Genomic DNA, 25,532 nt, shown 5'->3' with positions numbered 1-25,532 from the left:
ATTTAAGAAATAAATATCACACTAATGTATGCGAATTAATACAATAAAAATAAAACTGGCAATTATTCGATCCTCATATTCATTGATTGACATAACAAAAATTACTAACAATTACAGCTTAAACCTTAGAATAAATAAAAGTTGCAACGCAAGTATTAAATTCAAACTCTTTTTTTTTTTTTTTGGAGATTGTTCTTGATTATGATACTAGTCCCCAAGCTGACTTAATTATTAAATCAAGAAATTAGATTCCACGGACCCCACCATACTAAGAAATAGGACAAAATAACTTCTTGATTTATCTCAAAAGATCTAACGGCTAATATAAGTAGTCAATAAGTACTAAAATTCTAAAAAACCGTTAGCATTTTAATTAAAATAGGAGAAATTCTTAGGTAGACTCGGTCCACCACGTCATCCGTGGACCGAGCCAATAATATTATGCCAAATCATTTAATGATGCCACATCATTTAAACATTCATATTTAATTTATTTCAAATATTTAATTAGCAAAAACATAATTAACCTTCTGTTTGGACTTTTTTTAGAATTTTTTACGCTTTTGATACGTCAACCCTACTTAGCCGCCATTCTCATTCATCAGTTCATCACCAACCTGGATAGGCTCATAGGTGTGTTGCCTAATACGTTTATTCTTGAGTTCATCACCAACCTTTTTTTCTTCTACGTCGCTGTTGCATGGGTCTATCATAAGAGGTATGCATATGATTTTGTTTTTAAATTGTGTTCTTCTTCCATCTTTAATTATCTCTTTATTAATTCAATAAAAAATAGTAGCTTTGTGAACCAATCATTAGTTTTGTCTGATGCAATATATATATATATATATATATATATATATATATATATATATATATATATATATATATATATATATATATATATATATATATATATATATTATCCCTTTCTCAATATATTATTAAGATACAGTTTTAAGAACACAGCGACGTAAAATACAGTCTATAAATGTTTTAGAAATACATAAAATAGCTGTTCAACTTTTGGTTCATTAAATTTTAAATAAATTTATTGTGCTATACTTATTGTTTTTTGTATTATCTTATTTATTTAGTTATAACTTTAATTTATTTGAAGGAATGGAAAATCGAGAATTTGGAAAAGTGAGTGATAATATAGAAGTCGACCAGAATAATGAATCACTTGATAGTCATACTAATGTCTTAAACCAAGAACTTACGACCGATCAAATTTTGAAAAAAGTGGTGTATAATGAAGAAGAAGCATATGAGTTATATCGAAAGTATGGATTTTCCAAAGGTTTTAGTGTCAGAAAAGGAAAACAATCATATTACAGTGGGACAAAAAATATCAAAACAAAAGATTATTATTGTTCAAAGGAAGGATTGAAATATGATAATCGGACAAGTGAAGCAAGTTTCAGTAAGTTAGATTCTAGAACTGGGTGTAAGGCCATGGTACGCTTTGTTATTGATGAACAAGGTGCATGGAGGGTAAATCGTGTTGTAGATGAACACAATCATTTATTTGCTTCACCAACAAAAAGACATTTACTAAGGTCGGGTAGGTCGGTTTCCCTTTTTAAAGGGGTTGTATTAAACTCTATGGTAAATGCAGGTATTCGAACAGTTGATGCGTATTCATATATGGCAGAAGAAGGTGGGGGTGATGAAAATATTGGGTTCACAAAAAAAGATTGTTACAATTACATTGATATAGAGAAGAATAAAATAATTGAAGTTGGAGATTCTCAGAGTTTGGTTAATCATTTTAAACGAAAGGCAAGTGAAGAGGGAGAAATGTTTTATTGGGACGTACAACTTGATGAAAGAGGAAGAATGACAAATTTTTATTGGCGTGATGGTAGATCTAAAGTTGACTATGATAATTTTGGTGATGTTATAGTCTTTGATACCACATACCGGACAAATAGATATGATTTAGTATGCGCACCATTTGTGGGGGTTAACCACCATTGGAAAAATGTGATATTTGGGTGCGCATTCCTCTCAGATGAGAGAGATGAAACATTTGAGTGGTTGTTCAATACATTTTTGGAGTCCATGGGTAACCGAGCACCAAAAACAATTTTCACTGACCAAGACAAGGCAATGGAGAAAGCAATAGGAAAAGTGTTGCATACTACCCGCCATCGTTTATGTCTTTGGCATATCTCTAAAAATGCAGCTTCTCATTTAGGTGCACTGAACTCTAATCAACTATTTCATAATATTTTTAATAAATGTTTGCAAGGATGTGAGTCAGAAACAGAATTTGAAGAAACATGGGGCAAGATGATCATTGAATATACAGATGGAAGTCATAAGTGGCTCAATAAGATGTATAAAAGAAGGTTTAAATGGTGCACAGCTCTTAATAAAGATATCTTTGATGGTGGTATAAAATCTTCTCAAAGAAGTGAGAGCACAAATAATGTTTTGAATGGAATAGCTAATAAATCCACATCTCTTACCAAGTTTGTGATTGCATTTGAAAATATGGTAAAGAAATGGCGAAAGACTGAAGGAGAAGATGATTTTAATTGTTACCAAAAAACTCCTACGCGTGCAATTAAGTGTAGTAATATTCTAAAAGACGCAGCTGATATTTATACTCATAAGCTGTATAAATTGTTTGAGAAAGGGTATCTTGATGGATGTGGAGCTGTTAATTTCAAAGAAATTGCATGTGAGGAAGGATTGTTGAGGTATGATTGCACGATGCAAGGAAAAGATTCAAGAATAAGAGTTGTATTTCTTGACATGTCTACTATGGAACTAAATTGTTCGTGTAGAAAATTTGAGACTCTTGGTTTACTATGTTCTCATGCATTGGCTATTCTACAATTTAGAAATGTATCTGAAATTCCTAAGCAATTTATTTTGAAAAGGTGGACCAAGGAAGTAAAGACAAGAATTCACTCATATTTAAATGAAAAATCCTTAAATGATGGACGTGAAATTGAAATTGTATGGAGGAATCAAGCTATGTCATATGCTTATGATATTGTAACAATGGGCCAAGCACATGAAGAAACAAGGGAAATTATATGGCGTATGTTTGATGATGGATATAAAGAACTCAAGAATTATTTTAAGAATTTATGTTCAAATAATCAGTCCAAAATAAAGAAATACAAAGCTAGTAGCTTTCGAGATGAAGCCAACAATGAAAATTGTGTATTAGATCCTCCTATTGCAAAAACTAAAGGAGTTTCTAATTCAAGGTTTAAAGGATTTTTAGAGAAAAAAAAGAAGACAAATAAATCGCAGAAGAAGATCAGAGAAAAAAATAAGGGTAAGGAATTTTAATTTTGCTACTATTTTTTTCTTATATATATAATTTTATTTTATTTTGCATATTTTAATTTATCTTTAAATTTTTACATTCTTGGTTGTCAAACAAAAATCAAATAGTGCAAGTGGCTCTTGATATGGATACAGCAGATACAGTTGTGCAAGAAGGTGCTCCAATAATTTCATCCACTGCTCCTATGATTTCTATTCCACCCGTCTTCTTAAATTTTTTGGATCGATCAATAGATTCCAATTTGCACAATGTAAGTTACTTTTTATAAGCTATATCTGACCTTATTAGTATTATGCCTTGTTAATTTTTCTGATTTTATATAGGTACATTCATACCATGGTTATTTACCGAATATATCTAATCAAATTAATAATTCTATATGGCACATGTCTTCACAACAGGTAACTAAAATCAATATATTTTACTTTAAACTATATATAAATATTGACACTAACTAGTTTTTATTGATTTAGAATTCATTTGTTAACTTGACCATGGATGAATCAAATGTCTCTTTCCCTGCTAATTTGCAAGGAACACATTTTTCAGAAAGTCTATCTCAGGTACATATATGATATACTTACACTTTATTTATTTTCAAATTTTAAATATCCTTTTGATAAAAATACTTATTAAAATAACAGGGACATAATTTTGAATGGAGTTCTCATAATTGAAGAATATGAAGATTCATACTCAGATAATAATGTAGAAATAATTTATCTATTGGTCTCATATTTGTTTATAAAACACTTTTCAACTACGTTACTATTAGTTATTTTGATTAGCATGTTTTAAAATTAACTGTATTTTTTCTTGTTTATGCAGTTTAAGCTTGGAAAGAATATGGAGAATTGAGTTGATAATACTTTAGCATCCAAATTTAAGTAGAATTAATTTAAGTTATTTGGAGTTTGCTTTTTTTTTTTTAACACATATACCTCTTATTCAAATGTCATTTTCTTTTTGAACAATACCCAACAATGTTAATGGAACTGATTATTGGAATAAACGTCTGGAGTGCTTTTATGGAGATGCAAAGTATTAATGCCAATGTCCAATTATTGCTAATGTCTGAAATGTTTTGGTGGACATGTCTTAATTTCTTGACCAATATTTTGTTCTCTTTCGTAAAAAAAAGTTGTACAACACATACAGTTTAGAGCTTCAGTCTGGAATGTTTTGGTGGATATGTCTTAATTCTTGACTAATATTGTGTTCTCTTTCGTAAAAAAAAAAGTTGCACAAAACATGTTACAGTTTAGAGCTTCAGATGAATGTTCAATAAACACAAAAAGCTTATCTGATTTTGGATGCTTTCCTTTTCTCCGGCTAGCTTCCTGACTGTATCCATCAATGATTGCATGTCCCATATTGATGCGTTACATCATGTTTCATTGTTCTTCACTTGCTTCGGATGATACCTTCGAATTCTTCACTTTAAGTTTTAAATTCTTAGCTTTTTTGGTTCGGCTTTAAATTTAAATTTTATGCAGTCGTCTTAATTCAATTTACTGCATGTCCTTTATAAAAATGAGGTTTAACTTACACTCAATTTTTATCATCTGGAAAATGTATTAGGATGAGCAACAAGACAAGACAGCCATCAAATAATTGATCTCGGTGTTTTATCATTTAAATTTGTTCGAGCAGTTGTCAGTTTCTTTACTGCAAATAATAGAGAGAGAATAACAACTAACTCGAAATTGCAAATTTAAGTTCCAAAAACAAGATCAAAATAAAAAAAAGAAAGATAAATTAATGGCTATCAGTAATAATGCTATATTCTTTCGTAGACATTTCAACAAACACTTTAAACATGATTATCTAAAACATTAACAAACATCACTAAACAAATAATCGTAAAACTAAAAATCTATCATTAAAAATTTCTATCAAGTGCTCCATACTATTTTCTCTTCACTAATCTAAAAAAAACCACAATACCATTAGCAACACATCAAAACCTATTTTCTTATAAATCTCCAAGAAAATGCCTCTGATACAAAAAAAATTAAACTTTATTACCTGCTACAAATCCAAAGCATCGTCAAATTGGAATTGAATGATAAACGGCCATATTGGCTAACTTAAAGTTAAATGAAGAATGAAATTTTTCAATCTCAGGAAGACAAGTAATGGCTAATTTGAACTGATGAATGAGAATGGCGGCTAAATAGGGTTGATGTATCAAAAGCGTAAAAAATTCTAAAAAAAGTCCAAACAGAAGATTAATTATGTTTTTGTTAATTAAATATTTGAAATAAATTAAATATGAATGTTTAAATGATGTGGCATCATTAAATGATTTGGCATAATATTATTGGCTCGGTCCACGGATGACGTGGTGGACCGAGTCTACCTAAGAATTTCTCTTAAAATAGATGCAAAAATAAGTTTCAAATAACAAAATCTTTTCTCTAGTTAAAGAAAATCAAGAAAACACTTCAACAACGCCGTCATCGCCGTCGAATTGCATAATCTGAAGAGATGTCATACTCATATAGATACAATCAAATGGTTGAGATATACGAAAAAAAGGAAGGACCATACTACAGAGCCAAGATTATTGGCTGTGGACAAGCCAAATACTTAGTAAGATACGAAACGGTATACGTTTTCGTTAAAAAGGGAGAGCGGAAGTTGAAGACTGCGGCGGTTGACGCGGCGGAGATCAGGCCTGATCCGCCGAGGAATAATATCAAGAATTTCAATGCGGGTGATAGAGTTGATGTGTCTATTTATGAAGAAGAGGATTCTTGGTGGGTTGGTTTTGTTTTGAAAAGGTGTCATAATGGCTATATTGTAAAGCTGGAGAGTAATGGGAATGAAGTGCACTGTGAAACTTTCAGAATCAGACGGCATTTTGATTTTGATAATGGCCAATGGATTTCTAATTCACATAGGTATTCTACTTTTTATTTTTGTTTATGTAATTTGGTCCAAAAATCAAGATTATAAGGGTAAATTATGTGAATTGGTTTTGTTTTTATCCGATATAGAATGGAATAAAATACTCACGATTTGGTGGATATTTTATAAGCAATTAAGCCTTTTAGTTATTGGTCGAGTGTGTATTTTACGCGGTCGTGACACGTTTACAACAGGTATATCCGTATTTGCGATATAGAAATGTTCAATTATTATTTATTTTTGTATCATTAAACGTCTTATTTACTTGCTGCACGAATGACGTGACATATTACGCTGTATAGTCATTATGACGTGACACAACAGTTGCACATCAGATTATTAGTAGGACTGATTTGGTGATTTATTCTTGTCTTTAGCTAATGCATGAATTAATGAGGTTCATTCTACTTAATCAGATTTATGACGTGATACAGTGTGCTTCTCTGCAGGCCTGCTGCTAGAGATGATAGATCCCATGGGACTCAAGATGATGATCATCAGTCTGCTGCTAGTTAGTGGCTTAATCTAGAATTTTGCAGTTAAAACAAATTGAGTCTTTTACAAATTGAGCCTTTTTTTAGGACTTAACTTTCTTATACTTGATTTATAGTGCACTTTTGCCTAGTGGAGAATAAAAAAAAAGGATTAGTCTCTCCAAAATTTGTATCTATTCAAATCAAATATTACATTAGATAAATTTGTAACTGTTATATGGCAAGCATCGACCATCTACTTCAATAGATATAAATCTAGTTAGTCGTCGGGAATTCATTTCATCGCCTACAAGACGAAACTGACTTCCAGTTCAGATTCAAGAAACTTCAAAATAAAAAGAACTCTTTTTACCAGAACTAAAGAATTCCAAGAAAATATTTCTCTTTCAGAACCATTAGAAATTAGAGAAAGGAATTTGGAAATCTTGTTAATTTGATAACCGTCAAAATGAACTAAAAAACCTGCGTTATATACTAGGTTACAGCTGAAGAGAATTAACTAACATCTCCCCTCAAGTTGTATTTTGTCGAGCAGCAAGATTCAACTGGATAACAAGAATTGAAAAACAGGATTGGAAGTAATGTGCATGGCTGCTTTGTTGTCACAGTGGAGCAAAGTATGAGAAGGAGCTAAAACTTGTAGATCTTGTAAGAGATAGCTGAGCTAAAGAAGTTTACAAGTAGTAGAGTCCATGTACGGTACTCAGCTTCTGCTGAATAACGAGAGACAGTGACTTGTTTTTTTATTTTATTTTATTTTTAGATAAAAAAGACCTATTCGGAAAAAATACAAAATTTTGTGACCGATTTCCTTGAATCAACACATGAAGCAATAGTGAGTAAGGATTATAAATCGAATGTTCTATTGTCTGGAAGCTTGTTTTAAACCATATATATAAAGACTATCAATTTACAGACCTCCTGAGGTTGAGTTTTTGTGTAACTTTAGGGTGGTAACAACTAACAAGTGGACTTTCTCTTCTAATATACCATGTAAGAAAAGCATTGTTAACATCTAGTAGTTCCAAAAATCAACTATACTTACGTGTAAAAACTATGCAAAGCACGAGCGTAACGCTAGTTATTCTATGAATTAATCATCAAAATTAATCTGTTTGTGATTTTATGAGCTTTTAGCATCCATATTAATTACCTTCATACAATGAACATTTAATATAAGTTGTTGAGTGCAGTCTATCTTTCTTATGAACAGAAGAATGCAGCCTATTTTGGTACATGTTGTTGCACAGAAAATTATTTGAGTCCTACATTAAGTATTTTATTTTTATTTTGAAAAAACTCTTAAAGAAATCCAAAACTTTATGTGCTGTTACCCTCAGCCCTGATAAATCCATATTTGTATACGGGATTATGCGCGGAACTAGGGACTGGAAATCAAAGAAAGCCAATAGCTATGCACTGACTTGAACCGAATAAGTAACAGGCCAGGAGTCTTAATATGATGTCCAACAATATAATTTATATTAGGAAAAAGATTTAAATATATCTTTAATGTTTAGATCAAAGAGCATATTAACCCCTCAAAATACCTTAGTCTCAAAAGTTAGTTTTAATGTTTTATAAATGAGTCAAATGTCTCCTCTTACTGACAAAAAGAAAACGGTGTTACTAAAATACATTTTATTTCTTTATTTTTATAAATCAGATCATAATATTACCTAAATTTTCTTAAAATAACTCGTTTTATTGAACTATTAAAAAGTAAGTTAGTGATTTTTTTTAGTATTTATAACTTTTCTAATTAAATTAAGATTATAGAAAAAGTAAAACATTATTTTAAAATCAATGTCAAATTTTTGTAAGTAAAATTAAAAAATTAAATCTCTAAATTTTTGTAAGTAAAATTAATAGATTTACAATTATAAATTTGAATACTTACTTTCCCTAATATTTTTTTTAAAAAATATATAATTTTATAAAATCATAAATAAATTCAAACTAAATTTTCATTTTTAATTAAAATAAATTACAGTCTTTAAAATATAAATTATTAAAAAAAATTATCTTTAAATAACCTAATAAGATAGTATTATTTTAAGTATAAATTTATAGAATTATTTAGTTAATATGTATTCAAATTCAAGAGATGTATTACTAATTTAATTTATGTTAATTTATAATTCATATTATCTATACTATATTATAATTCTGAACTCCCAATTAACTTTTAATAATATCTTGACAAGTGGTACTCTATAAATTTGACATGTGGACTTCACTCTCATTAACTCAGGTGAAACTTTTCATTCCTGCAACATAAAACCCAGCGCTGCAAAAGTAAAACCCATTTCTCACGCACCCTTCAAGTTTCTCATCAAACGGTTGTTCTGTTCATCTTCAAACCGTTACACAAAACCACATTTAATCTCCTACGATGAAACCTATTCTTCATTCTGCAGCTCTATTTAAAATCACAAAAACCAAAAAATAACTGACTGTGCATCCAAAATCCACCAGAATTTTGGATCGGAAAGTATAGAACTCCACAACTCAGGTAAGCCTTAATTTTTAATCTTCAAAATTACTCACTCTGCTATGCACATCAGGTGCTCGATTAAATGAGTTTAGATTTTAATCACTGTAAATTTTTATTCTCTGCTCCCCAGGAACAAGCGTACACAATATTACATCTATTATTGCTACAATGGTAAGAAATTGTAACCAATTGCTTTCGTGTGTGTGTTTTCAACTTTTTCTTGTGTAGTGAAGTGATTTGCATGATGGTAATGTGATCATAGAATATTTTGCAAGACTGAAAAGGTTTCAAGGGAATGTGATCATAGAATATTTTGCAAGAGTGAGAACTTATTTCTCCTGCAAAAGAGTTTTTCTATCAAGTGTTTTGAGTTTTGACAACCAACCAATATTTTTCTAGAATCCATCCTCATACTGGCTACTGAATTTTTCTAAAAAAAATCCTCAAATCGAAACATTTTTCTTAACAATTTTGCAGAGGTCTTGAAATATATTTAACCATGAATTGTTGTTGATTCCTTTGTCATTTACATTAGACTTTGATATGCTTCAAGAACCTGATCTATCCTTATGATGATATATATTAAAAAGCTTCAAATCATATATAATTCATGTTGTGGCTTTATGCCTACTGATCTGCATTTCGTATGTGCTGTCTGCTTTATTTTGTGCCTCCAATCATTCTCAATACTAAATTGCTTTAAAGTTTAAACATCTCTGCAAGGTTCTGTTAATAGGATAACAGCTATTGAAATAGAATTGCGAAGCATCGTTAGAATGCAATTTGGGAATTGAATATTTGACAGGTAGAGTATAAGACACTATAGAACCTTTTAACACAGGTTCCATCGGAAAGTTAGGTTATGGAAATATGATGTGTTTTACCAACCCATATCCTATTTCTGATGCAGCCAGTTTTAAGATTGTTGTGCTTATTATATATGCAGTAATTAGTTTCTGGTGTTGGAAAATGATTAAGGTACAGTCTCTCTGTTTCAATTGTTGTGTTACAAAGCTTATTTGTCATTATCTGATTTGAAGTAGCTATAATCAAATCAAAGCATTATAGTTCATACACCACATTCTTGCATGGTTTGTAAATTTTGTTTCAGCACTGCAGTATCGGTCTCATTCATTTAATTCCTATCCGTTTAAGTATAGATTAGATGTTAAATTGTTTATTTTTATAGATTATGACATAAAGCATATTTGAACAAAGGGTTATGTTTCATATTGTAGTTGTGGCATTGGGTTCTTGAATGTTTATTCTGATTCAGTAAATAGAGTTAAATGCATTTAGCAGGAAGAAGAAATGCTAAAGTAAAACCAGCAGAGAAATTCTAATCGCTTGAGAATTTCTGTTTTTCAGTTTACTTATTTGATTCAGCCCATAGAAGAAGGATGCATAATGTTGAAAATTTCACCAAAGTACATTTTTACCATATATTGATTGTATTAGATAGTTCAACCATATATTCAATTAGTCAGATATGGAAATATTTTTATGGTTTTCATGCTAGCACTGACTGACATTTGACTAAATATGACACTAATGATTATATTGGTGTGCAGTGTAATTTGTATATTGAAATTCAATTCCAAATTCCAACTATATTATTAATGGAAGTTTTGTGACCATGATAAAGTAATTGATATATTTTCATTGATCAGCTAATTACTATGGATGAATTAGACCGCAATATATCGTAGTAACCTCTTGTGATTATCTTGAGTAAATTTCTAATAGTTGACTATCATGTAATATGGTCAGCTCATTTTACATTTTCTAATTGTTGCTTTGAGAAGTTAGAAATGCTTTCTACAATAGCAAACTGTTCATTACATTTTATCTTTATTTTCTTAGATAGTTAAGTTTATGATAGAGCACTGGAAGAATGCTATTTCAATTTATAAAGAGTGTACAATGCAAAAGATTGAAAATTTCTGTTCTTGCAGCTTGCTATTTGATACAGCCTATTGACAAAAGGATGCATTATTCATCAGAGTATGTTTTTACTCAAGAAAGGATAAGTTGTTTTATGTCCCTTGAATTTCTTATATCTGCAAAGAATGTTTTTTTTTTTCACTTTTCGGAATTGTAGGTCAGTCTGTTTGCCTATATATTAATCAGTTTCACATTGACGTCAATTAATATTTAAACAGCTAGCAAAATCATGTAAGTTTTTGTTTTTAATATTCCCAAATATACCATTTACAAATTAATCGATCCAATTTTTTCAAATTACTGAAATAGTTTTCTACCAATTACGGGATTAGCCGTTGAGCAAAGTAATTTTAACTAAAGGTGTTTCTACAGTTACTTAATCTTTTACAATATTAATCTTACTTGATTTATTTATCACTATTTGATGAATTATTATCATTTTCATCTAATGGTTAAACTAACAAAGTAAACTAAAAATAAAATAATTGTAGAAAAAACCTTTTACTACTAATTTTTTGTTTCATCGATAGATTTTCTACAATTACAATGTAATTATTTAAGTGCAGACTAATAGAATTTAATAAATTTTATGATAATATAATTTGAAGATTTTTAGTATATCAATAATATTTCTACGCTATTGGATGTAATTTTTTATATTTAATATTTAATTAGTATTACATTATATTATATTATAAAATTATAGGGAGGCTGATATTTCCAGAACAAATTTTGATAGGATCAGAGCATCTTTTAAGATTTAGACATTACTACCCTTTTATAATTAGTCAATTAGTTCCTTTTATTGATTTATTTTTATTCCTGGAGTAGTCTTGTTTCTTTTGGGAAGAAATCCAATATTTTAAACATTGTTCGCATCAATATCTTTCTCTTCATTCAAACGAAACCCTTTTGATTAACTACAAATCAAATTTAAATTGCAAAACAATCTTTTGACACAAATTCATTCATCAAATATATCATTCTTTTCTGCCCCAATCGAGCGGATAAAAAATAAACAAGTGAAACATGAGTTATAAATTACAGACAATGTGATAACAAAAACAATCTGTCTGTAATTAGTCAATAAAAATGTCGGTTTGTTCTAATATTTTTGTTCAATCACTGTTATCACTCTATTTTCTTTTTTCTACTAATTTAGCTGTAAACTGGACTCCATCTCAGAATTTAAGGAAGCTCCATAAGTATTGATAGCCTCTTTGAATTTTATTAGTTTTTGCTTATTTGGTCATTGTTTTCTACTGTATCTGCTCTGCAAGTTGTTGAATTTGAGAATTGTATGTCTTCTAAAGGAAAATTTATTGTTATTAATTTTTTTTATAAAAAAACAAAGCTAATTTAGAAATAAAAATATTAAACTAAAAACAGGAAATAAATAACTAATTATAAAAGGATAGTAATGTCTATCAAAATTTGCTCTGGAAATATCGCCACCCAAATTATAAACAGTTATAACAATCAAGTAACTTTATGAAAACAAACCAATAAATTTTATTTGATTTAGATTCAATTTAATTATATTAAATAATTTAAATTTCCATATGTTATTAACCATTTCAATTATTATATTGAATACGACTCCAAAAAGTTAATTTAAATAATATTACATAAATCGAAACTGTTAAATTAAAAAAATTATAAAATTATGATATAATTATAAAATTGTTTAATTTCACCCGCGCAACGCGCGGGCATCGACCTAGTTTATTATAAGACAGAGGTAACAGGCTTTCAAGAAGAAACTGGAGTTGGCAGGCCAAGTATACAACATTATCAACAGCAACTCAGTGCTGGTTTCTCTTAGAAATTAAGAATTACTATAAAGTTATCTAATTTGCTAATGGTCGAGGCATAACCACTGACTAATGGCGGAACCAGAACTTCAACTTATACAGTTCACAAATAATTGAACATGGAATTTATTAAATTTGGTGTAGAACCAAAGTAATAGATATGCAATATAAAACATAAATAACTCTACTTCAAATTGCTACATCAAAAATATAATCTTATAAATTGCAAAATCTATTTCATTATCAGAACCTAAAATAAATTTAATCTAAAAATTATAAAATATGTGGATAACATTGCTTTTATCAGTTAAATCATAGAATAATACATGAAATACGGAATTTAAATCGCAACATAAAGCTTAATTAACTCGTAAAATCTAGTGCAAATAAACAAAATAATAGGAAATTTCTACAGTTAGCTAGCAAAATGGCTACGTACCTCGTTATAAATAACACTCACGCAACTGAAAAATAAGAAGATAAAATTATAGGGAATCAAAGTAAAGATAAAGCCAGAAAAGAAAAATTAAAAATCACTAAGAGGGTGAGAGATTTTTTATTCGAGAGAGTTTGAGTTTAGAAAATGTGGGATTGAAAAGACAGTCCCATCGAGAGAGTTTTCTTTAAAAGATTAATAATTTATATTAGAGAAAAAGTTCAAGTTTATTTTTAATGTTTAATTTGAAGAGCATATTAACCCCTCGTGATATATTAGTCTCAAAAGAATGTTTAGAGTCGAATATCTCTTGCAGTTGTGTGTTGGACAGCATTCTACCAAGATTGTGGGATCAAATTTTTCCAGAAGTGTTAAAATTATCCCTCCTTGATGATAAAAAAAAATCCTAGCCACAGACAAAAAGAAAATAATGTTAAATGATAGTGATATGGAACATGATCAAACGACGTGCGTCATGATAATTTTTTCACATTTTTTAGTACTTGAGAACTGAATAAAATGTAGAAATTCAAGAAACTAAGCTTGAATCTATTAACAGCTTCTGTAACTAAGAGCCTCAGTCTTTCAAGCTGGGGAACATCCGTTATTACTGTTCGTGGGATTTTCTTGTGAGTTTTGTATTTTAGTTACTGAAAAATAAGGCTTATCTTTTTTTCTAATTAGCTGGAGTTCCTATAATTCCTGTACTTTGTTCTTTGTTGTTTATATTTTCTCAGATAATGGTATGCAGTAATCATCTTTCTGAAGCTAAATAACCGTAACAATTTTCAATTGAAGTAAAAGTCGGTGAGATAAATGTAATGGCAACATGCTACTTATGCTTCGATGTGAATTAAGTTTGAAAAGGAGAGATGAACCAGTCCGAGCTCAGTTCAAACTTAATATCTACTATCCAACTTCGGCCCTTATATTATATTTATGAGCTCTAACCGAGCTTTTTTTAACCTATAATATAATTTATATAATTATAAAAATTCTAGCACCACAAAAAATAGACTTATTACGGGCAGAAACTCGAGCCACATTTAAAACAAAATATCCGAACCCATAATCAGGTCCAGGCCAAAGGCCCATAAAAGTTGCATACCATACCAGTCACAGGAGAAGAGAAGGACTAGATCAGAGTTTGTTAACACTTTCACCAACATTACAGATCTCAAGTCATTAAAACCATAACCAACAAAGGAAATGAAACAAAAAGAAATTCCTTCTAAACAACCTTTGCAATGTTTTCAGATTTGGTGAACAAACAGAGATAAGAAGCTTTCAAGAAGAAAGTAAAGTTGGCAGTCCAAACATACAACATTATCACAACAACAACAACAACAACAACTCGACGCTGGTTTTTCTTGGAAATTAAGGGTTCCTAAAGTCAACTAATTTGCTCATGTCGCACCATAATCACTGACCACAGTTGGTTAGTTTCACTGCAAAATAAAAAAAAGGATAAAAAAAAAAAGTTAGTCGTACTCGTACAAACAAAAAACGGAAGAATTTCAGCTATAACTATAAGGAGACAACCCACCACTTCTGCATCTATGCCAGGACCGACACCATTAGCTTTGTCATGCTTCTGGGACTCTTCTGTCGCAGTTGCATAAAAAAATTATTAACGAGCGATAGCAAGTACAAGCAGAAAGTTAACTTGTACAAATTATAAAATTCATAAAAATCATCTTATATACCCTTAAAAAGAAAAAGGGAGGGCCTACATACACATTCTATTTATTCGAAATAACAAACTTAAGATGCGTAAATGAGAAGGGGCCAGTCATTTGTAAGAGATGGTGAGACAGTGATAATCACATTACAAGAGAAAGCAGATTAACAAATTATATTGCAAGCTGATGGTAAAAAATATATCCTTTGAAGTAATATCAATAAGAAACAAATCTGAGCTAATCATCTACTGAGAGGGATCAGTTACCTCCATCCTCTGGGATATCAGATGTCCACAAAGTCAGATTGTCCCTCAGAAGCTGCATGATCAATGTGCTATCTTTGTAAGATTCCTCACTCAAACTATCCAACTCGGAGATGGCTTCATCGAAAGCTTGCTTGGCAAGGTGACAGGCCCTGGGAGAAAAGATAAAATAAAATGATGCAACATTCAGTCCCATAGAAATTATTCTAGAAATCTAAAAGTCCTAATAGCGCAGATACCTTTCAGGAGAATTCAAAATTTCATAGTAGAAAACTGAGTAGTTTAAGGCCAAACCCAGGCGAATGGGATGGGTAGGAGGCAAATCAGTTTCTGCTGTAGTAGAAGCGGTCTGCAAAGAAACATGCAATTCATGAACAAATTGGGAAATTCAAACTAATTATTTGTAATTGTAGTTTCCAACTTATTAGGAAAAAAATAAAGAATAAGAAAATGCATCCACATGTTCAACAGGAAGAGAGAGCTTTTGTAATCACCCATGTCGCTAATTCAGTTACAATCATGGTTCAAGTTCATGTTGGCTGTAAATAGAGAAAAGCATGAAAGATGTATAGCACGCAACAATATGTAGTTCAAATGAATCAACTTTAAAAAAAAAATGCACGATTCATAATAAAGAATAGGGTTAATTACTATTAACCATGAGTTTAGGTACATTACATATTATTGTTTCCCCCTCAATTTTTAAAAATCATTGTTTCCCCCTTGACTTTCATGTTTTATTTTACTGAACACCCTTATAAAGGGAAGGCTTTAGTAAATGAAAACTAAAATGTGATGGGGGAAATAGTAATTTTTGAATTCATGGGATGAACAGCACTTCGGACTTAAGCTCATGGAGTAGTAGTAATTAGCTTGAAAGAATATTGCAAATGATTAGCCACTAGTGATAATACCTAAATATTTGTCAGATATGGTTCATAATATAAAGTTCTCTACAAAATCAATAATCATCATAATGAGATGCACCTGTAATATGAATCTTAATTGCATGCAGCCATGCACGGAATTTCAGCTAATCACATACTTCAACCAAGAATAATACTAAAATGCCGCACAAAAGTAACTAGAATCGTTAGAAGCTCAAGTCATCTCAGTAAAAATCAAATCCCACCTCAATACCAGAAATTAGTTTAAAACATATCAAAGAAGGAAAAAAAACACTTGTATCCCTATTTGCGAAATGCATGTATTCCTATTTGTAGACAGACGGACAAATAGAATTAAAATACTCAATTTAGTAGCTGAAAAATGAAGCATGGGAAGAAAGAAAGGACAGAATAAACCTCAGAATTTAGATCTTATCTTTTTCCTATTTAGGCAAACAGGATTGGTAAAAATAAAATTAAAATCAACATGATTATACACTAGCAAACCTCATAGGCCTTCATTGATTTATCAGCAACCTCTTTCCTCTCATTTCCACTCTTGAACTCAGCCAAATACCTATAATAATCTCCTTTCCTGCAACCACCATCAAAACCTCCTATATCAATCAAAGTTACCTCTAGCTAAACAAATTAAGCATATACGTATAGAGCTCTCACAAGTAATTTGATGACACAGGTAAGAACTTGCAGACACCAACACAAACAAAACCACCACCAAAACCCTAAATCCCAGCAAAACACATTAGTAGGGGAGAAAAAGCTCGAACCCCCATGTTTTGTGAAGTCAAAAAAATAAAATATAACCAATTCCCCTATCGGAAAAGTATATAATAAGCAGAAAAATTCATTATTTTCAACTCAAATCCTTATTTTGAGAAAACAAATAGCACTTCAACAAAATGAAATTGGTCAAAATTAACATAATTTAACCGGAATCTAAAGCAATTACTTAAATCATTTCACAAATGCCAAAAAGATAACCAAAACATCAAATCATAATCTATACTACCCTGCAAACACAATGCCTAAAATAAACCTCAACATCAAATAAAACACTAAATACAGTAAATAACCGAAAAAACAAACTCACTTACATCTTATAGTAAAACACAGTAGATTCCGAAGCATTGCACGAAGGAATAAGATGTTCATCAATAACAGTCATAATATCACTACAAATGTTCGAAATCTCCGACTCAACTTTCTCTCTATATCCTTTAATCCTTTTAACATTACTTTCATTTCCTTTGGCCTCCTCCTTTTGCTCAATCGACGACAATATTCTCCACGAAGCTCTCCCCGCACCAATCACATTCTTATAACCAACAGACAGTAAATTCCTCTCCTCAACAGTCAGTTCCACGTCTAGTTTCGCTACTTTCTTCATCGCATCCACCATTTCTACATTTCAAATAAAGTCAAAACACAGCAAAAAAAGTCAAAACCCTAACTAACTATAATTTTACATTAAAATTTAATTACAAAAACAAAAATCACATTAAATTTAAAAGAGGAAGTTACTAATTAAAATTCTCGTCTGTTTTTAAAGATTTGAGTGCTGAATTAATTATTTAGTTACCGTCGTAGCGCTCGGCTTGCTCGGAGAGTTTAGCGATGTAAACGAAGTTTTCACGTTCGTTGACGGAAGCCATAATTGACCGATCTGCCGCTTTGATTTGATCTGTGTGTGCTGTGAGAGAACAGATTTTTTTTTTAACCCAAGTTTTTTTGTTCCTGAAAACGAAGGAAAAAATAAGAAAAATCGGTTTTTGACCACGGTAGTTCTTGAAAGAGTTTCTTTTGGGTGTATCTAACTGAGACCCTTACTTGCCGTATGTTTGGATAGGTATGTTAAGCACGTAATTTTTTTTTTTTCATTTTGGACCCTCAATTATTTTAATGGTCAAATGAACCCTCTTTTAAAAAAAAACTACAGAAATAAATAAAAATGTGAAGGGTTAAATGTCAAAAAAATTAAAAATTAAAAGGACTTTAGTCTTTTTTTGATTACAAGAGAAGGTTAATCAATGGAAGCCGTCATTACTCTTTTTTTTTAAAAAAGAAAAATTACAATATTTAAAAATGTATAAAAAAAACTAGAAAGCTTATAAATTCTTTCTGGAAAACATTTAAGTATTTTTATATCAATTGCCCAAAAGCAGTTGTAATTAAGAATCTGAATGAAGCTTTTTAAAAAAAAACGGATTTTATTGCTTAAACTAAAGCTGATTATAGCATCCTAATACTGAAATGTTTTAAATTTTATTTGTAAATAAAATCAACAACATCAAAAGAAAACGTATATTTTATTTTTTTTTACATCAAAAGAAAATGTATATGAATAAAAAAGTCCTGCTGCCTTAGGCAGCAGGAATTCCTAAAAACTATGAGGTGGCAGTCTCCTAGACTGCCACCACACAGTTTTATAGTAATTTATAAATTCTGGTTAATTAACGAATTCAATCCCTGGTTAATTAACTAATAAATTACCAATTACAAGGTTTTAAAAGATTTGAGAATAGAGTTGAGTTTTATTGAGAATATATTCTGCTTTTACAAGCGAAGTAACTGATGTACTACTAATTGGTATGTGAGCTCTTATCCAGCCGAATATCGAACTGCTCGTGAACAACTCAATTCATTTACAACCCTAATTACGAGGAAACTGATAATTCATTCCTCTTTTACGAATAAATATATATAGCAATTAAATTTTTTGCAATGTTCGAAAGTAATACAAATGGCACTAATATGTAATTTCTAATAGCTACAAGCTAGCAGTAACTAGCGGAAAGACGGAGTTTTCTTGCTGCTTTATGCTGTCTGCAACATGTGCAATTACTCCAGCGCCAGCATTGTGAAACCATTCATTCTTCACCTGAATTCATCACAAGTTCAGGCACGTAAAACGGAATTAAAAAGAAAAAATAAAATAAAAAACAAATAGAAAACATATACTATACATGTATGTTGTTGTGGGCAAAGAAGGGCCAGAATGCGGAATGGAAGCTGACATCGACTTTTTTCCATCCCAATTGTTGTAAGCCGTGTATCATTTCCTCTGTTAATGAACTGTTACCGTCATTACTCTTTGGTAATTACATGATCATCAAAAAGATATGTATGTTTATGCTAAAGAATTTTTACCTTCCATGATATCGTGATACTCCACCGTGTTTTGCGTACTGGGTTCTTTTTGTGCTGCCTCCTTTGCCTTTGCAGCTTCTGGAGGGAAATGAGGACCGTCAGATGAGACTGGTGGACAATACTCAACATCTACAACATGCTTGTAGCCGTCCAAAGATCTCCGAGGGGGCTGCCAGTTGAGATGTATTTATGATACACGGTAGTAAGCATATATTGCTGTTTTGATTTTCAGAAAAAAAAATCGTAAAAGTACTTGATAGTCGGCATCATTTCACTCGCTAACATAAAAAATGTGAAATCAAAAAAACCATATGAACCCCATCATTTCATCTTTTTTATAATCTCTTCCCAATGTTAACTGACAATCTTGCTACCGTGAAACAGCTTTCATTACCTATTGGCTATTTATGATGCACTTTGATATACTTGCTTGTCTTCTAGGTTAAGAATTACATCTTATGCAAACTACTAAGTTTCATCACCTGAACCTACAGCAAACTACTAAGTTTTATTACCTGAACCTACAGCAAACTACTAAGTTTAACAATACTAGTCCATTAACTCCTATACTTCCTCAACAATTTTCCTTTTCAGGTCTAATTGAATGGACCCTTCTTCACCGCTAATGCAACAAAAATAAGGGACTGTTTCGGAGGAGAAAAAAAATCAACGGTAGACAAATAAATCTCACCTTAACGAGTTCCTTCTCTCTTCTTATAGAGGAAGTGCGCCAACCAACCATATCTAATTAATGTTAAGGAAGCTGTTTATAAGCAAAGAGAGAACATTGAGGATGAATAAACACATTTAATTATGACAAATAGATGCCAATGGGATACGATCATAAGATACATTTGCATATAGGATGCGGCATTTAAATGCACCAAGTGCAGATCTGTCACCAAAATAGAAGAAAAAGAGCATGTAAGATTCATTTTGTTATAAAACATCTATGAGCTCTACCAAATTAACCATAAAAAGTTGGCTTGCTTACATAAATTTCACATCTTCGCAATCTGAAGCCATTTGTAAAAGGAGGGGCGGCCTGTTAGGTTTACCGTCAGTAAGGAAGAGCTGACCACCCGTTCGACCAGTAATAATAGGAGCAATGGGCGCAGCAAGTTTCTCTAAAAAGGGAATTCCCAAGAGAAATGGAAGCTAAAAAAAAGAACACGTTATATTACATGTTCTAAGCTGCAATAATGCAGAAATACTAATTAACAAAACCAGAACTACCCCAAAACAAACCTGTTTTTTCCCTCTCACCCCAAGATGCGGAGTTGCCAGGGTAACAAAATTGATTGGGTCCAACCCTGCAATTTTACCCTGTCTTGTGGAGGACCTTGTTTTGAAATTAGACAGTTTAGAATTAGCCAGATCAATCGACTGGCTATTATCAGAGGCATTCTCGGAATAGAGGACACCAATGGCATATCTTGCAAACAAGCCACCAAGTGAATGGGCTAAAAAGGAAATCCTCTTTAGACTGTCAGTCTTCTTTACTACTTGCTTAACCTGTTAATAAAATTTGGAGAAGGCAGACCAAGAAGATATCATTGACGATATCACATATAATTCCTAGGAAATACTATATCTGCATCACAATACTGGAGATTAAAATTAAATTCCTATAAAAGCAAGTATTTCAAGGCTCACTTCATCTGCCAGTCGCTTTCCAGCTCCATCAATCCCAGAAAACGTTTTAGTGTAAGTATTACATCCACTGGCTGCACACATTCAAAAGAATAATTAAAGTTTGACCAGATAAGGAATCTAATACTTATTTTTTATTGATAAAAATCCAACTGTCATCCAAGTTATCAGAATTCATATGGACTTCATTCATCCTTGCCCTTTGGGAAAACTATCATATCATTACTTAATTGTACGAAGGAACGTTGTTTTGACAACATGCAACAAATCAGGCAACGTCCAAATATTTTTAAAGTTTTCTTATTTATAATACTTAAGGGAAAATATAAAGAAACTGACAGTTTTTCTTACATACAAGATAAAGGAGAATACAGAAAATATATGACACAAACATACCATATATTAGGAAGTTTCTTCCAACACGCTTTTTTAATTCCGCTTCTACATATATCCAGTCACTTGGGCTGAAATTTGAAGAATAATGATCAATTCAACATCATTTTGGAACAAAAGCAGAAAGAAACTGATACTTTCAAGTGTGTGCTCATTGAGATTAAGGATATTTCTGTTTTGTATTAATTGTTTCTTTTATGTGGAAATGACCTTTTTTGCATGACATACAACGAATATATATGATCATTTCACTAGTTCTCCATTTCTACATTTGTATTTCAAGATTTTATTTGACGTATACCTGGCCAAGATGCCATGGACCAGAACGAGTAGATGATCAGGCTCATTACTCCCATTGCCGATTCCCTTGGATGATCCAAAATTTCCTAGAGTTGCAGTATTCATAGCTTGAGTTTTAAGACCGTTACGTTTCCAATTACTATTTACACCTGCAATAAGTTTCCAAATGCCTCAACATTCAAGCGCAGTTGAATTGTATAGCTCATGGCACATACGCATAAAATTCCAAAAAGAAATTAAAAAAGAAAAGGAAACAACTCGAATGTTTCAAAACATCATACAACAAAAGTATTCATAGAAAGACAAGTCATAAGAGAAACCAGGGAACTGCAACATGTTGAAGAGACCTAAGTAACATATCAAACATTATTTTTGTTAGGCTTGGAGGCAGAGGAATTTCACCACTTGAAAATACCTGATATTTAGACACTTTGTTGAAGAAAAAGGGAAGCTGCGCGAAACCCCCCCTGCCTCCACAGCTTCTTAGATGAGAGTATTTTCCGATACTTCTAAATTCTCTTAATCTTCTAGGTTATACTCTCAAAATTCTCTTAATCTTCTAGGTTATACTCTTAAAATTCTCTTAATCTTCTAGGTTAAGGATTACATCTTATGCAAGGTTAGACTTTCGAGTTTCGAATTCTCCTAATCTTCTAGGTTAAGAATTACTACATTTTTGGCAAAGAGTATTTCACAAGATTCATCAATTCTAAACGTTTCCTTAATCTCACTAGTCAACTTCAGGGACACAATAAATATCAAACGTACCTTAAAATTAACAGAAGATATTAACTCATAGATAAATGACAAAAGGTATCAAAATCAGAATACAGTTCCCTGAAAAAACAATTTGTGGATTCAATCAGGTCACATCCGGTTAAAGCGACAATCATACAGAGTCTAACTTAAATTATAACCTACCAACGAGCTATTGTATAAGCGCTAGTCAGCATTCTGCCAAGCTCATGAGTTATATTCCTCTCACAAATTATAATCTTGAACTTTTAAAATCAATTCTGTAAATAAAAATTATATTCAAGAATTCAACAAATACACAACTAAATTACCAACAAAATAAAAAGGGTTATTGATATTATATATCAACATCTTTCGGGTTTTTTTTAGATTTAAACACAATATTCAAAACATGCCCCTATATATCTCAATCTTTCATTCATCGCATGGCATATATATAGTCTAAATGTTCTATACCATGTCGTTTTCGTCATTCACACGCCAAATACGACATCATTTTTTATAAGAAATAAAGCATAAAACGCAGACCGAGCTATAGGATGAAAAATTTAGAAAACTTAAGATGTCCATTGATTATGCTTAAACCGAAAAAACACTATATGGTAACAATAACTCAAATAAAAATAAGAAATAATAAAATTACCGGAAGAGAAATTCAGAGCCGGAGAAGAAGAGCAAGAACACGGAGAGGAAGCAGCGCCATTTGTAGAATGAAATCTATAACTACTAAAAACGGATCGAACATGAATTAAAGAAGCAGTAGCCATCTAATTATTTATATTTATAGCAAGCTACCCATAATACAGAGAGAGAAAGATAGTGATTGAACCGAAATTTCCCAAAGTCTCGGATTTCGATGCTATTATGTCAGCATCTTACCCATAAAAAGACTGCGCTTTATCTTGAACTCCATTAAAAAAAAGATAGAGTTCAAAGTTATCAACCCAGAAACATAAATAGAAACCAAGACCCATTCCCGTACCAAAAAAATAAAAGATTTGCTGGGCTGCTGTGCATCGTCAATTTTGAGTTTTTTTTCTTGTCAAATTTGGTGGGAATGGACTGTAAAATGACAGGTGTGCTGCAAATTTGAGTGTGAGACAAAAAGAATTGAGCGGGAGGGATGGGATGAGATTTGGGTTATGGGGATGAATAGCCAATGCGATTGGAAATTTAATTTCTGAGGTCAACGTTCTTGTTCTGTATTTATGTAATGTGTAGCTGTGTCGGTATTTTGGTAGGAAAATTATTTGTAATTACTAAAAAACATTATTTTAATATTTCCAACACGATTTTCAGGTTTTATTTCGTTAGTTAGAAGGATAATAATTATATAGAAAAAAAATGATGCATTGTTTTTGGTTGTTGTGTGGTCAATTTTTTTAATTAAAAAATTAATTTAGATCTAAAAAACAACTCAATGTTTGGTGGAGAAAATAAATGGTAAATGTATTTAAATTTATATATTTTTTTGTATAAATGGGCTTTTCATTTTTTTTAAATTATAAAATTTATTTGACAAAAAGTCTATTAGTTCAAGATATGTCTATATACTGAATAATTCTTTTCATTTTACTATTAAATATAAGTTTTATATTCATTAACTAATTAGTTATTTAATTAATCACTATTGTAATTAAATTTCTAATTAGAATAGTTAGTTAAATTATCTCCAATTTAATTTTTAGCATGTAATAACTAAATTGTCTGCAAATTAGTAGGAATGCCTATCTTTTAATTTGATTGAACTACAAAATTAAAAGTACTGTATTTGGTCAATATATTATTATTTAAAACTCTATCTTATATTTTTAAAGATATTATTAATAAAATTAAATTAATTATTTAATTATAGTTATTATAAAACTAAAAAAAGAATAAATTCAGTATGGAAAAAAATTGAGATTATTTTCCAAATACTTGTTTTAGGTAAAGTATTTACATCATTTTGACCCATCCTTTTCTCTTATCCTACATTACCTAATAACCTAACTTATTTACCAAAAGTATCCACTATATAAAGAAGTCTTATCTCATTTTAGGTTAAATTTTTACATAGCCACCTTTTTTCTCTCTCTCTTCTCTTTCTTCTTCACACTTCTTTTCTTCTTCTTTTCTTCTTCTTTTTCATTTGATTTTCAGTTTATCTCCTCCGATTACTTTTCCGTTCGTCTTTTCCGTTCGTCTTTCCGGTCGCGCTTCTGTTCGTCTACTTCAGATGGTGTCACGACCCAAATTATTGAGCCGCGACCGGCGCTAGGGAACGGGAGTGGTAGCTCCGGAACCCGTAGCAAGCCTAAAATCACAATTAATTTTTCGCAAATATAATATAAAATAAACAATATCAAACAACGGAAGCAATTGTACATATATATAACATATAATCATACATTTACACTAACTGTTTCAAAACCTCGCGGGCTCTAGTTACCGTACCCTGTACGAACTGGCCTCGCGGTACTATATACATCAGTTAGTGTTTCAAAATATCACACCGGCATCTGGGGCCGTGGATTATATACAAAACACATAGCCTATCAAAAAGCATATAAAACAATAACAGCAGTTAATATATACAATAAAAATAAACTGCTGTCTAGGCTATTGTTCTACTGACACAAGACTACTACTTCAGCATTCACAGAAGTCATAAACTAACATTTACAGATGACTTCTGCACTCCAAAATTGGCTTCTAGGTAGGTCCACAAACTAAGCACCTGTAAGACATCAAAGGTGAGGGGTCAGTATTTGGGAAAATACTGAGTGAGTTGTCATTTACAGACAGTATTAATATATAAAAACATAGCATCGCATTTCAAGGAAACAATAATATGAAACATATAAACATGTATTTGATCCGTACGAAACTAATATCCTAGCATGCGACACATTTCTCGAATAATCATTATCAATCAACCCAATCGTAAATATCATTTGCGAGTCCAACTCGCTGGTGGCCCAGCCACTGGATACGGGGACTCCAGACTACACCGTAGCCGAGTACTCACTCGTATCAA

General features: G+C 31.1%; 4 protein-coding genes and 1 long non-coding RNA gene across 9 annotated transcripts; 3 read left to right on the top strand and 2 right to left on the bottom strand.

Annotated features, from left to right (window-relative positions):
• The first annotated feature begins 1,122 nt into the window (after nucleotides 1–1,122).
• LOC126674777 (protein FAR1-RELATED SEQUENCE 5-like) lies at nucleotides 1,123–4,013 on the top strand. The gene is made up of 5 exons (XM_056105269.1): nucleotides 1,123–3,301; nucleotides 3,421–3,563; nucleotides 3,637–3,714; nucleotides 3,787–3,876; nucleotides 3,958–4,013. Exons 1-5 carry the CDS (start codon nucleotides 1,123–1,125, stop codon nucleotides 3,988–3,990), a joined length of 2,523 nt encoding a protein of 840 aa, XP_055961244.1. The 3' UTR covers nucleotides 3,991–4,013.
• Nucleotides 4,014–5,705: 1,692 nt separating this feature from the next.
• Nucleotides 5,706–6,943, top strand: LOC126675160 (uncharacterized). Its single transcript, XM_050369762.2, has 2 exons — nucleotides 5,706–6,219; nucleotides 6,676–6,943. The coding sequence occupies exons 1-2, from the start codon at nucleotides 5,804–5,806 to the stop codon at nucleotides 6,740–6,742; spliced, it is 483 nt and encodes a 160-aa protein (XP_050225719.1). The 5' UTR covers nucleotides 5,706–5,803; the 3' UTR covers nucleotides 6,743–6,943.
• Nucleotides 6,944–8,955: 2,012 nt separating this feature from the next.
• Nucleotides 8,956–11,415, top strand: LOC126674744 (uncharacterized). Its single transcript, XR_007639616.2, has 3 exons — nucleotides 8,956–9,235; nucleotides 9,348–9,388; nucleotides 11,173–11,415. It is a non-coding gene; the product is annotated as an uncharacterized LOC126674744 (long non-coding RNA).
• A 3,206-nt stretch (nucleotides 11,416–14,621) lies between these two features.
• On the bottom strand, nucleotides 14,622–18,085 carry LOC126673803 (14-3-3-like protein C). 2 transcript variants are annotated; one of them, XM_050368081.2, is made up of 7 exons: nucleotides 17,844–18,085; nucleotides 17,359–17,665; nucleotides 16,751–16,838; nucleotides 15,596–15,705; nucleotides 15,360–15,508; nucleotides 14,958–15,016; nucleotides 14,622–14,859 (listed from the first exon to the last, which is right to left on the bottom strand). In XM_050368081.2, the coding sequence occupies exons 1-7, from the start codon at nucleotides 17,914–17,916 to the stop codon at nucleotides 14,857–14,859; spliced, it is 789 nt and encodes a 262-aa protein (XP_050224038.1). In that variant the 5' UTR covers nucleotides 17,917–18,085; the 3' UTR covers nucleotides 14,622–14,856. The 2 variants fall into 2 exon arrangements, with proteins under 2 accessions (XP_050224038.1, XP_050224039.1); XM_050368082.2 differs by having other exon boundaries at nucleotides 14,958–15,013.
• Nucleotides 18,086–18,918: 833 nt separating this feature from the next.
• Nucleotides 18,919–23,738, bottom strand: LOC126674359 (putative lipase C4A8.10). Of its 4 annotated transcripts, XM_050368800.2 has the most exons (12): nucleotides 23,157–23,292; nucleotides 22,526–22,594; nucleotides 21,759–21,906; nucleotides 21,461–21,528; nucleotides 21,068–21,138; nucleotides 20,660–20,926; nucleotides 20,406–20,569; nucleotides 20,251–20,306; nucleotides 20,103–20,155; nucleotides 19,412–19,580; nucleotides 19,228–19,325; nucleotides 18,919–19,142 (listed from the first exon to the last, which is right to left on the bottom strand). In XM_050368800.2, the coding sequence occupies exons 3-12, from the start codon at nucleotides 21,860–21,862 to the stop codon at nucleotides 19,032–19,034; spliced, it is 1,161 nt and encodes a 386-aa protein (XP_050224757.1). In that variant the 5' UTR covers nucleotides 21,863–21,906; nucleotides 22,526–22,594; nucleotides 23,157–23,292; the 3' UTR covers nucleotides 18,919–19,031. The 4 variants fall into 4 exon arrangements, with proteins under 4 accessions (XP_050224757.1, XP_050224756.1, XP_050224758.1 ...); XM_050368799.2 differs by lacking the exon at nucleotides 22,526–22,594 and having other exon boundaries at nucleotides 23,157–23,736; XM_050368801.2 differs by lacking the exons at nucleotides 22,526–22,594; nucleotides 23,157–23,292 and adding an exon at nucleotides 22,173–22,270.
• Between the last annotated feature and the right edge of the window lie 1,794 nt (nucleotides 23,739–25,532).

The sequence above is a fragment of the Mercurialis annua genome, linkage group LG3 (genome assembly GCF_937616625.2).
Source record: "Mercurialis annua linkage group LG3, ddMerAnnu1.2, whole genome shotgun sequence".
Classification (NCBI taxonomy): Eukaryota; Viridiplantae; Streptophyta; class Magnoliopsida; order Malpighiales; family Euphorbiaceae; genus Mercurialis; species Mercurialis annua.
This window is presented reverse-complemented; position numbering and strand designations above follow the sequence as displayed.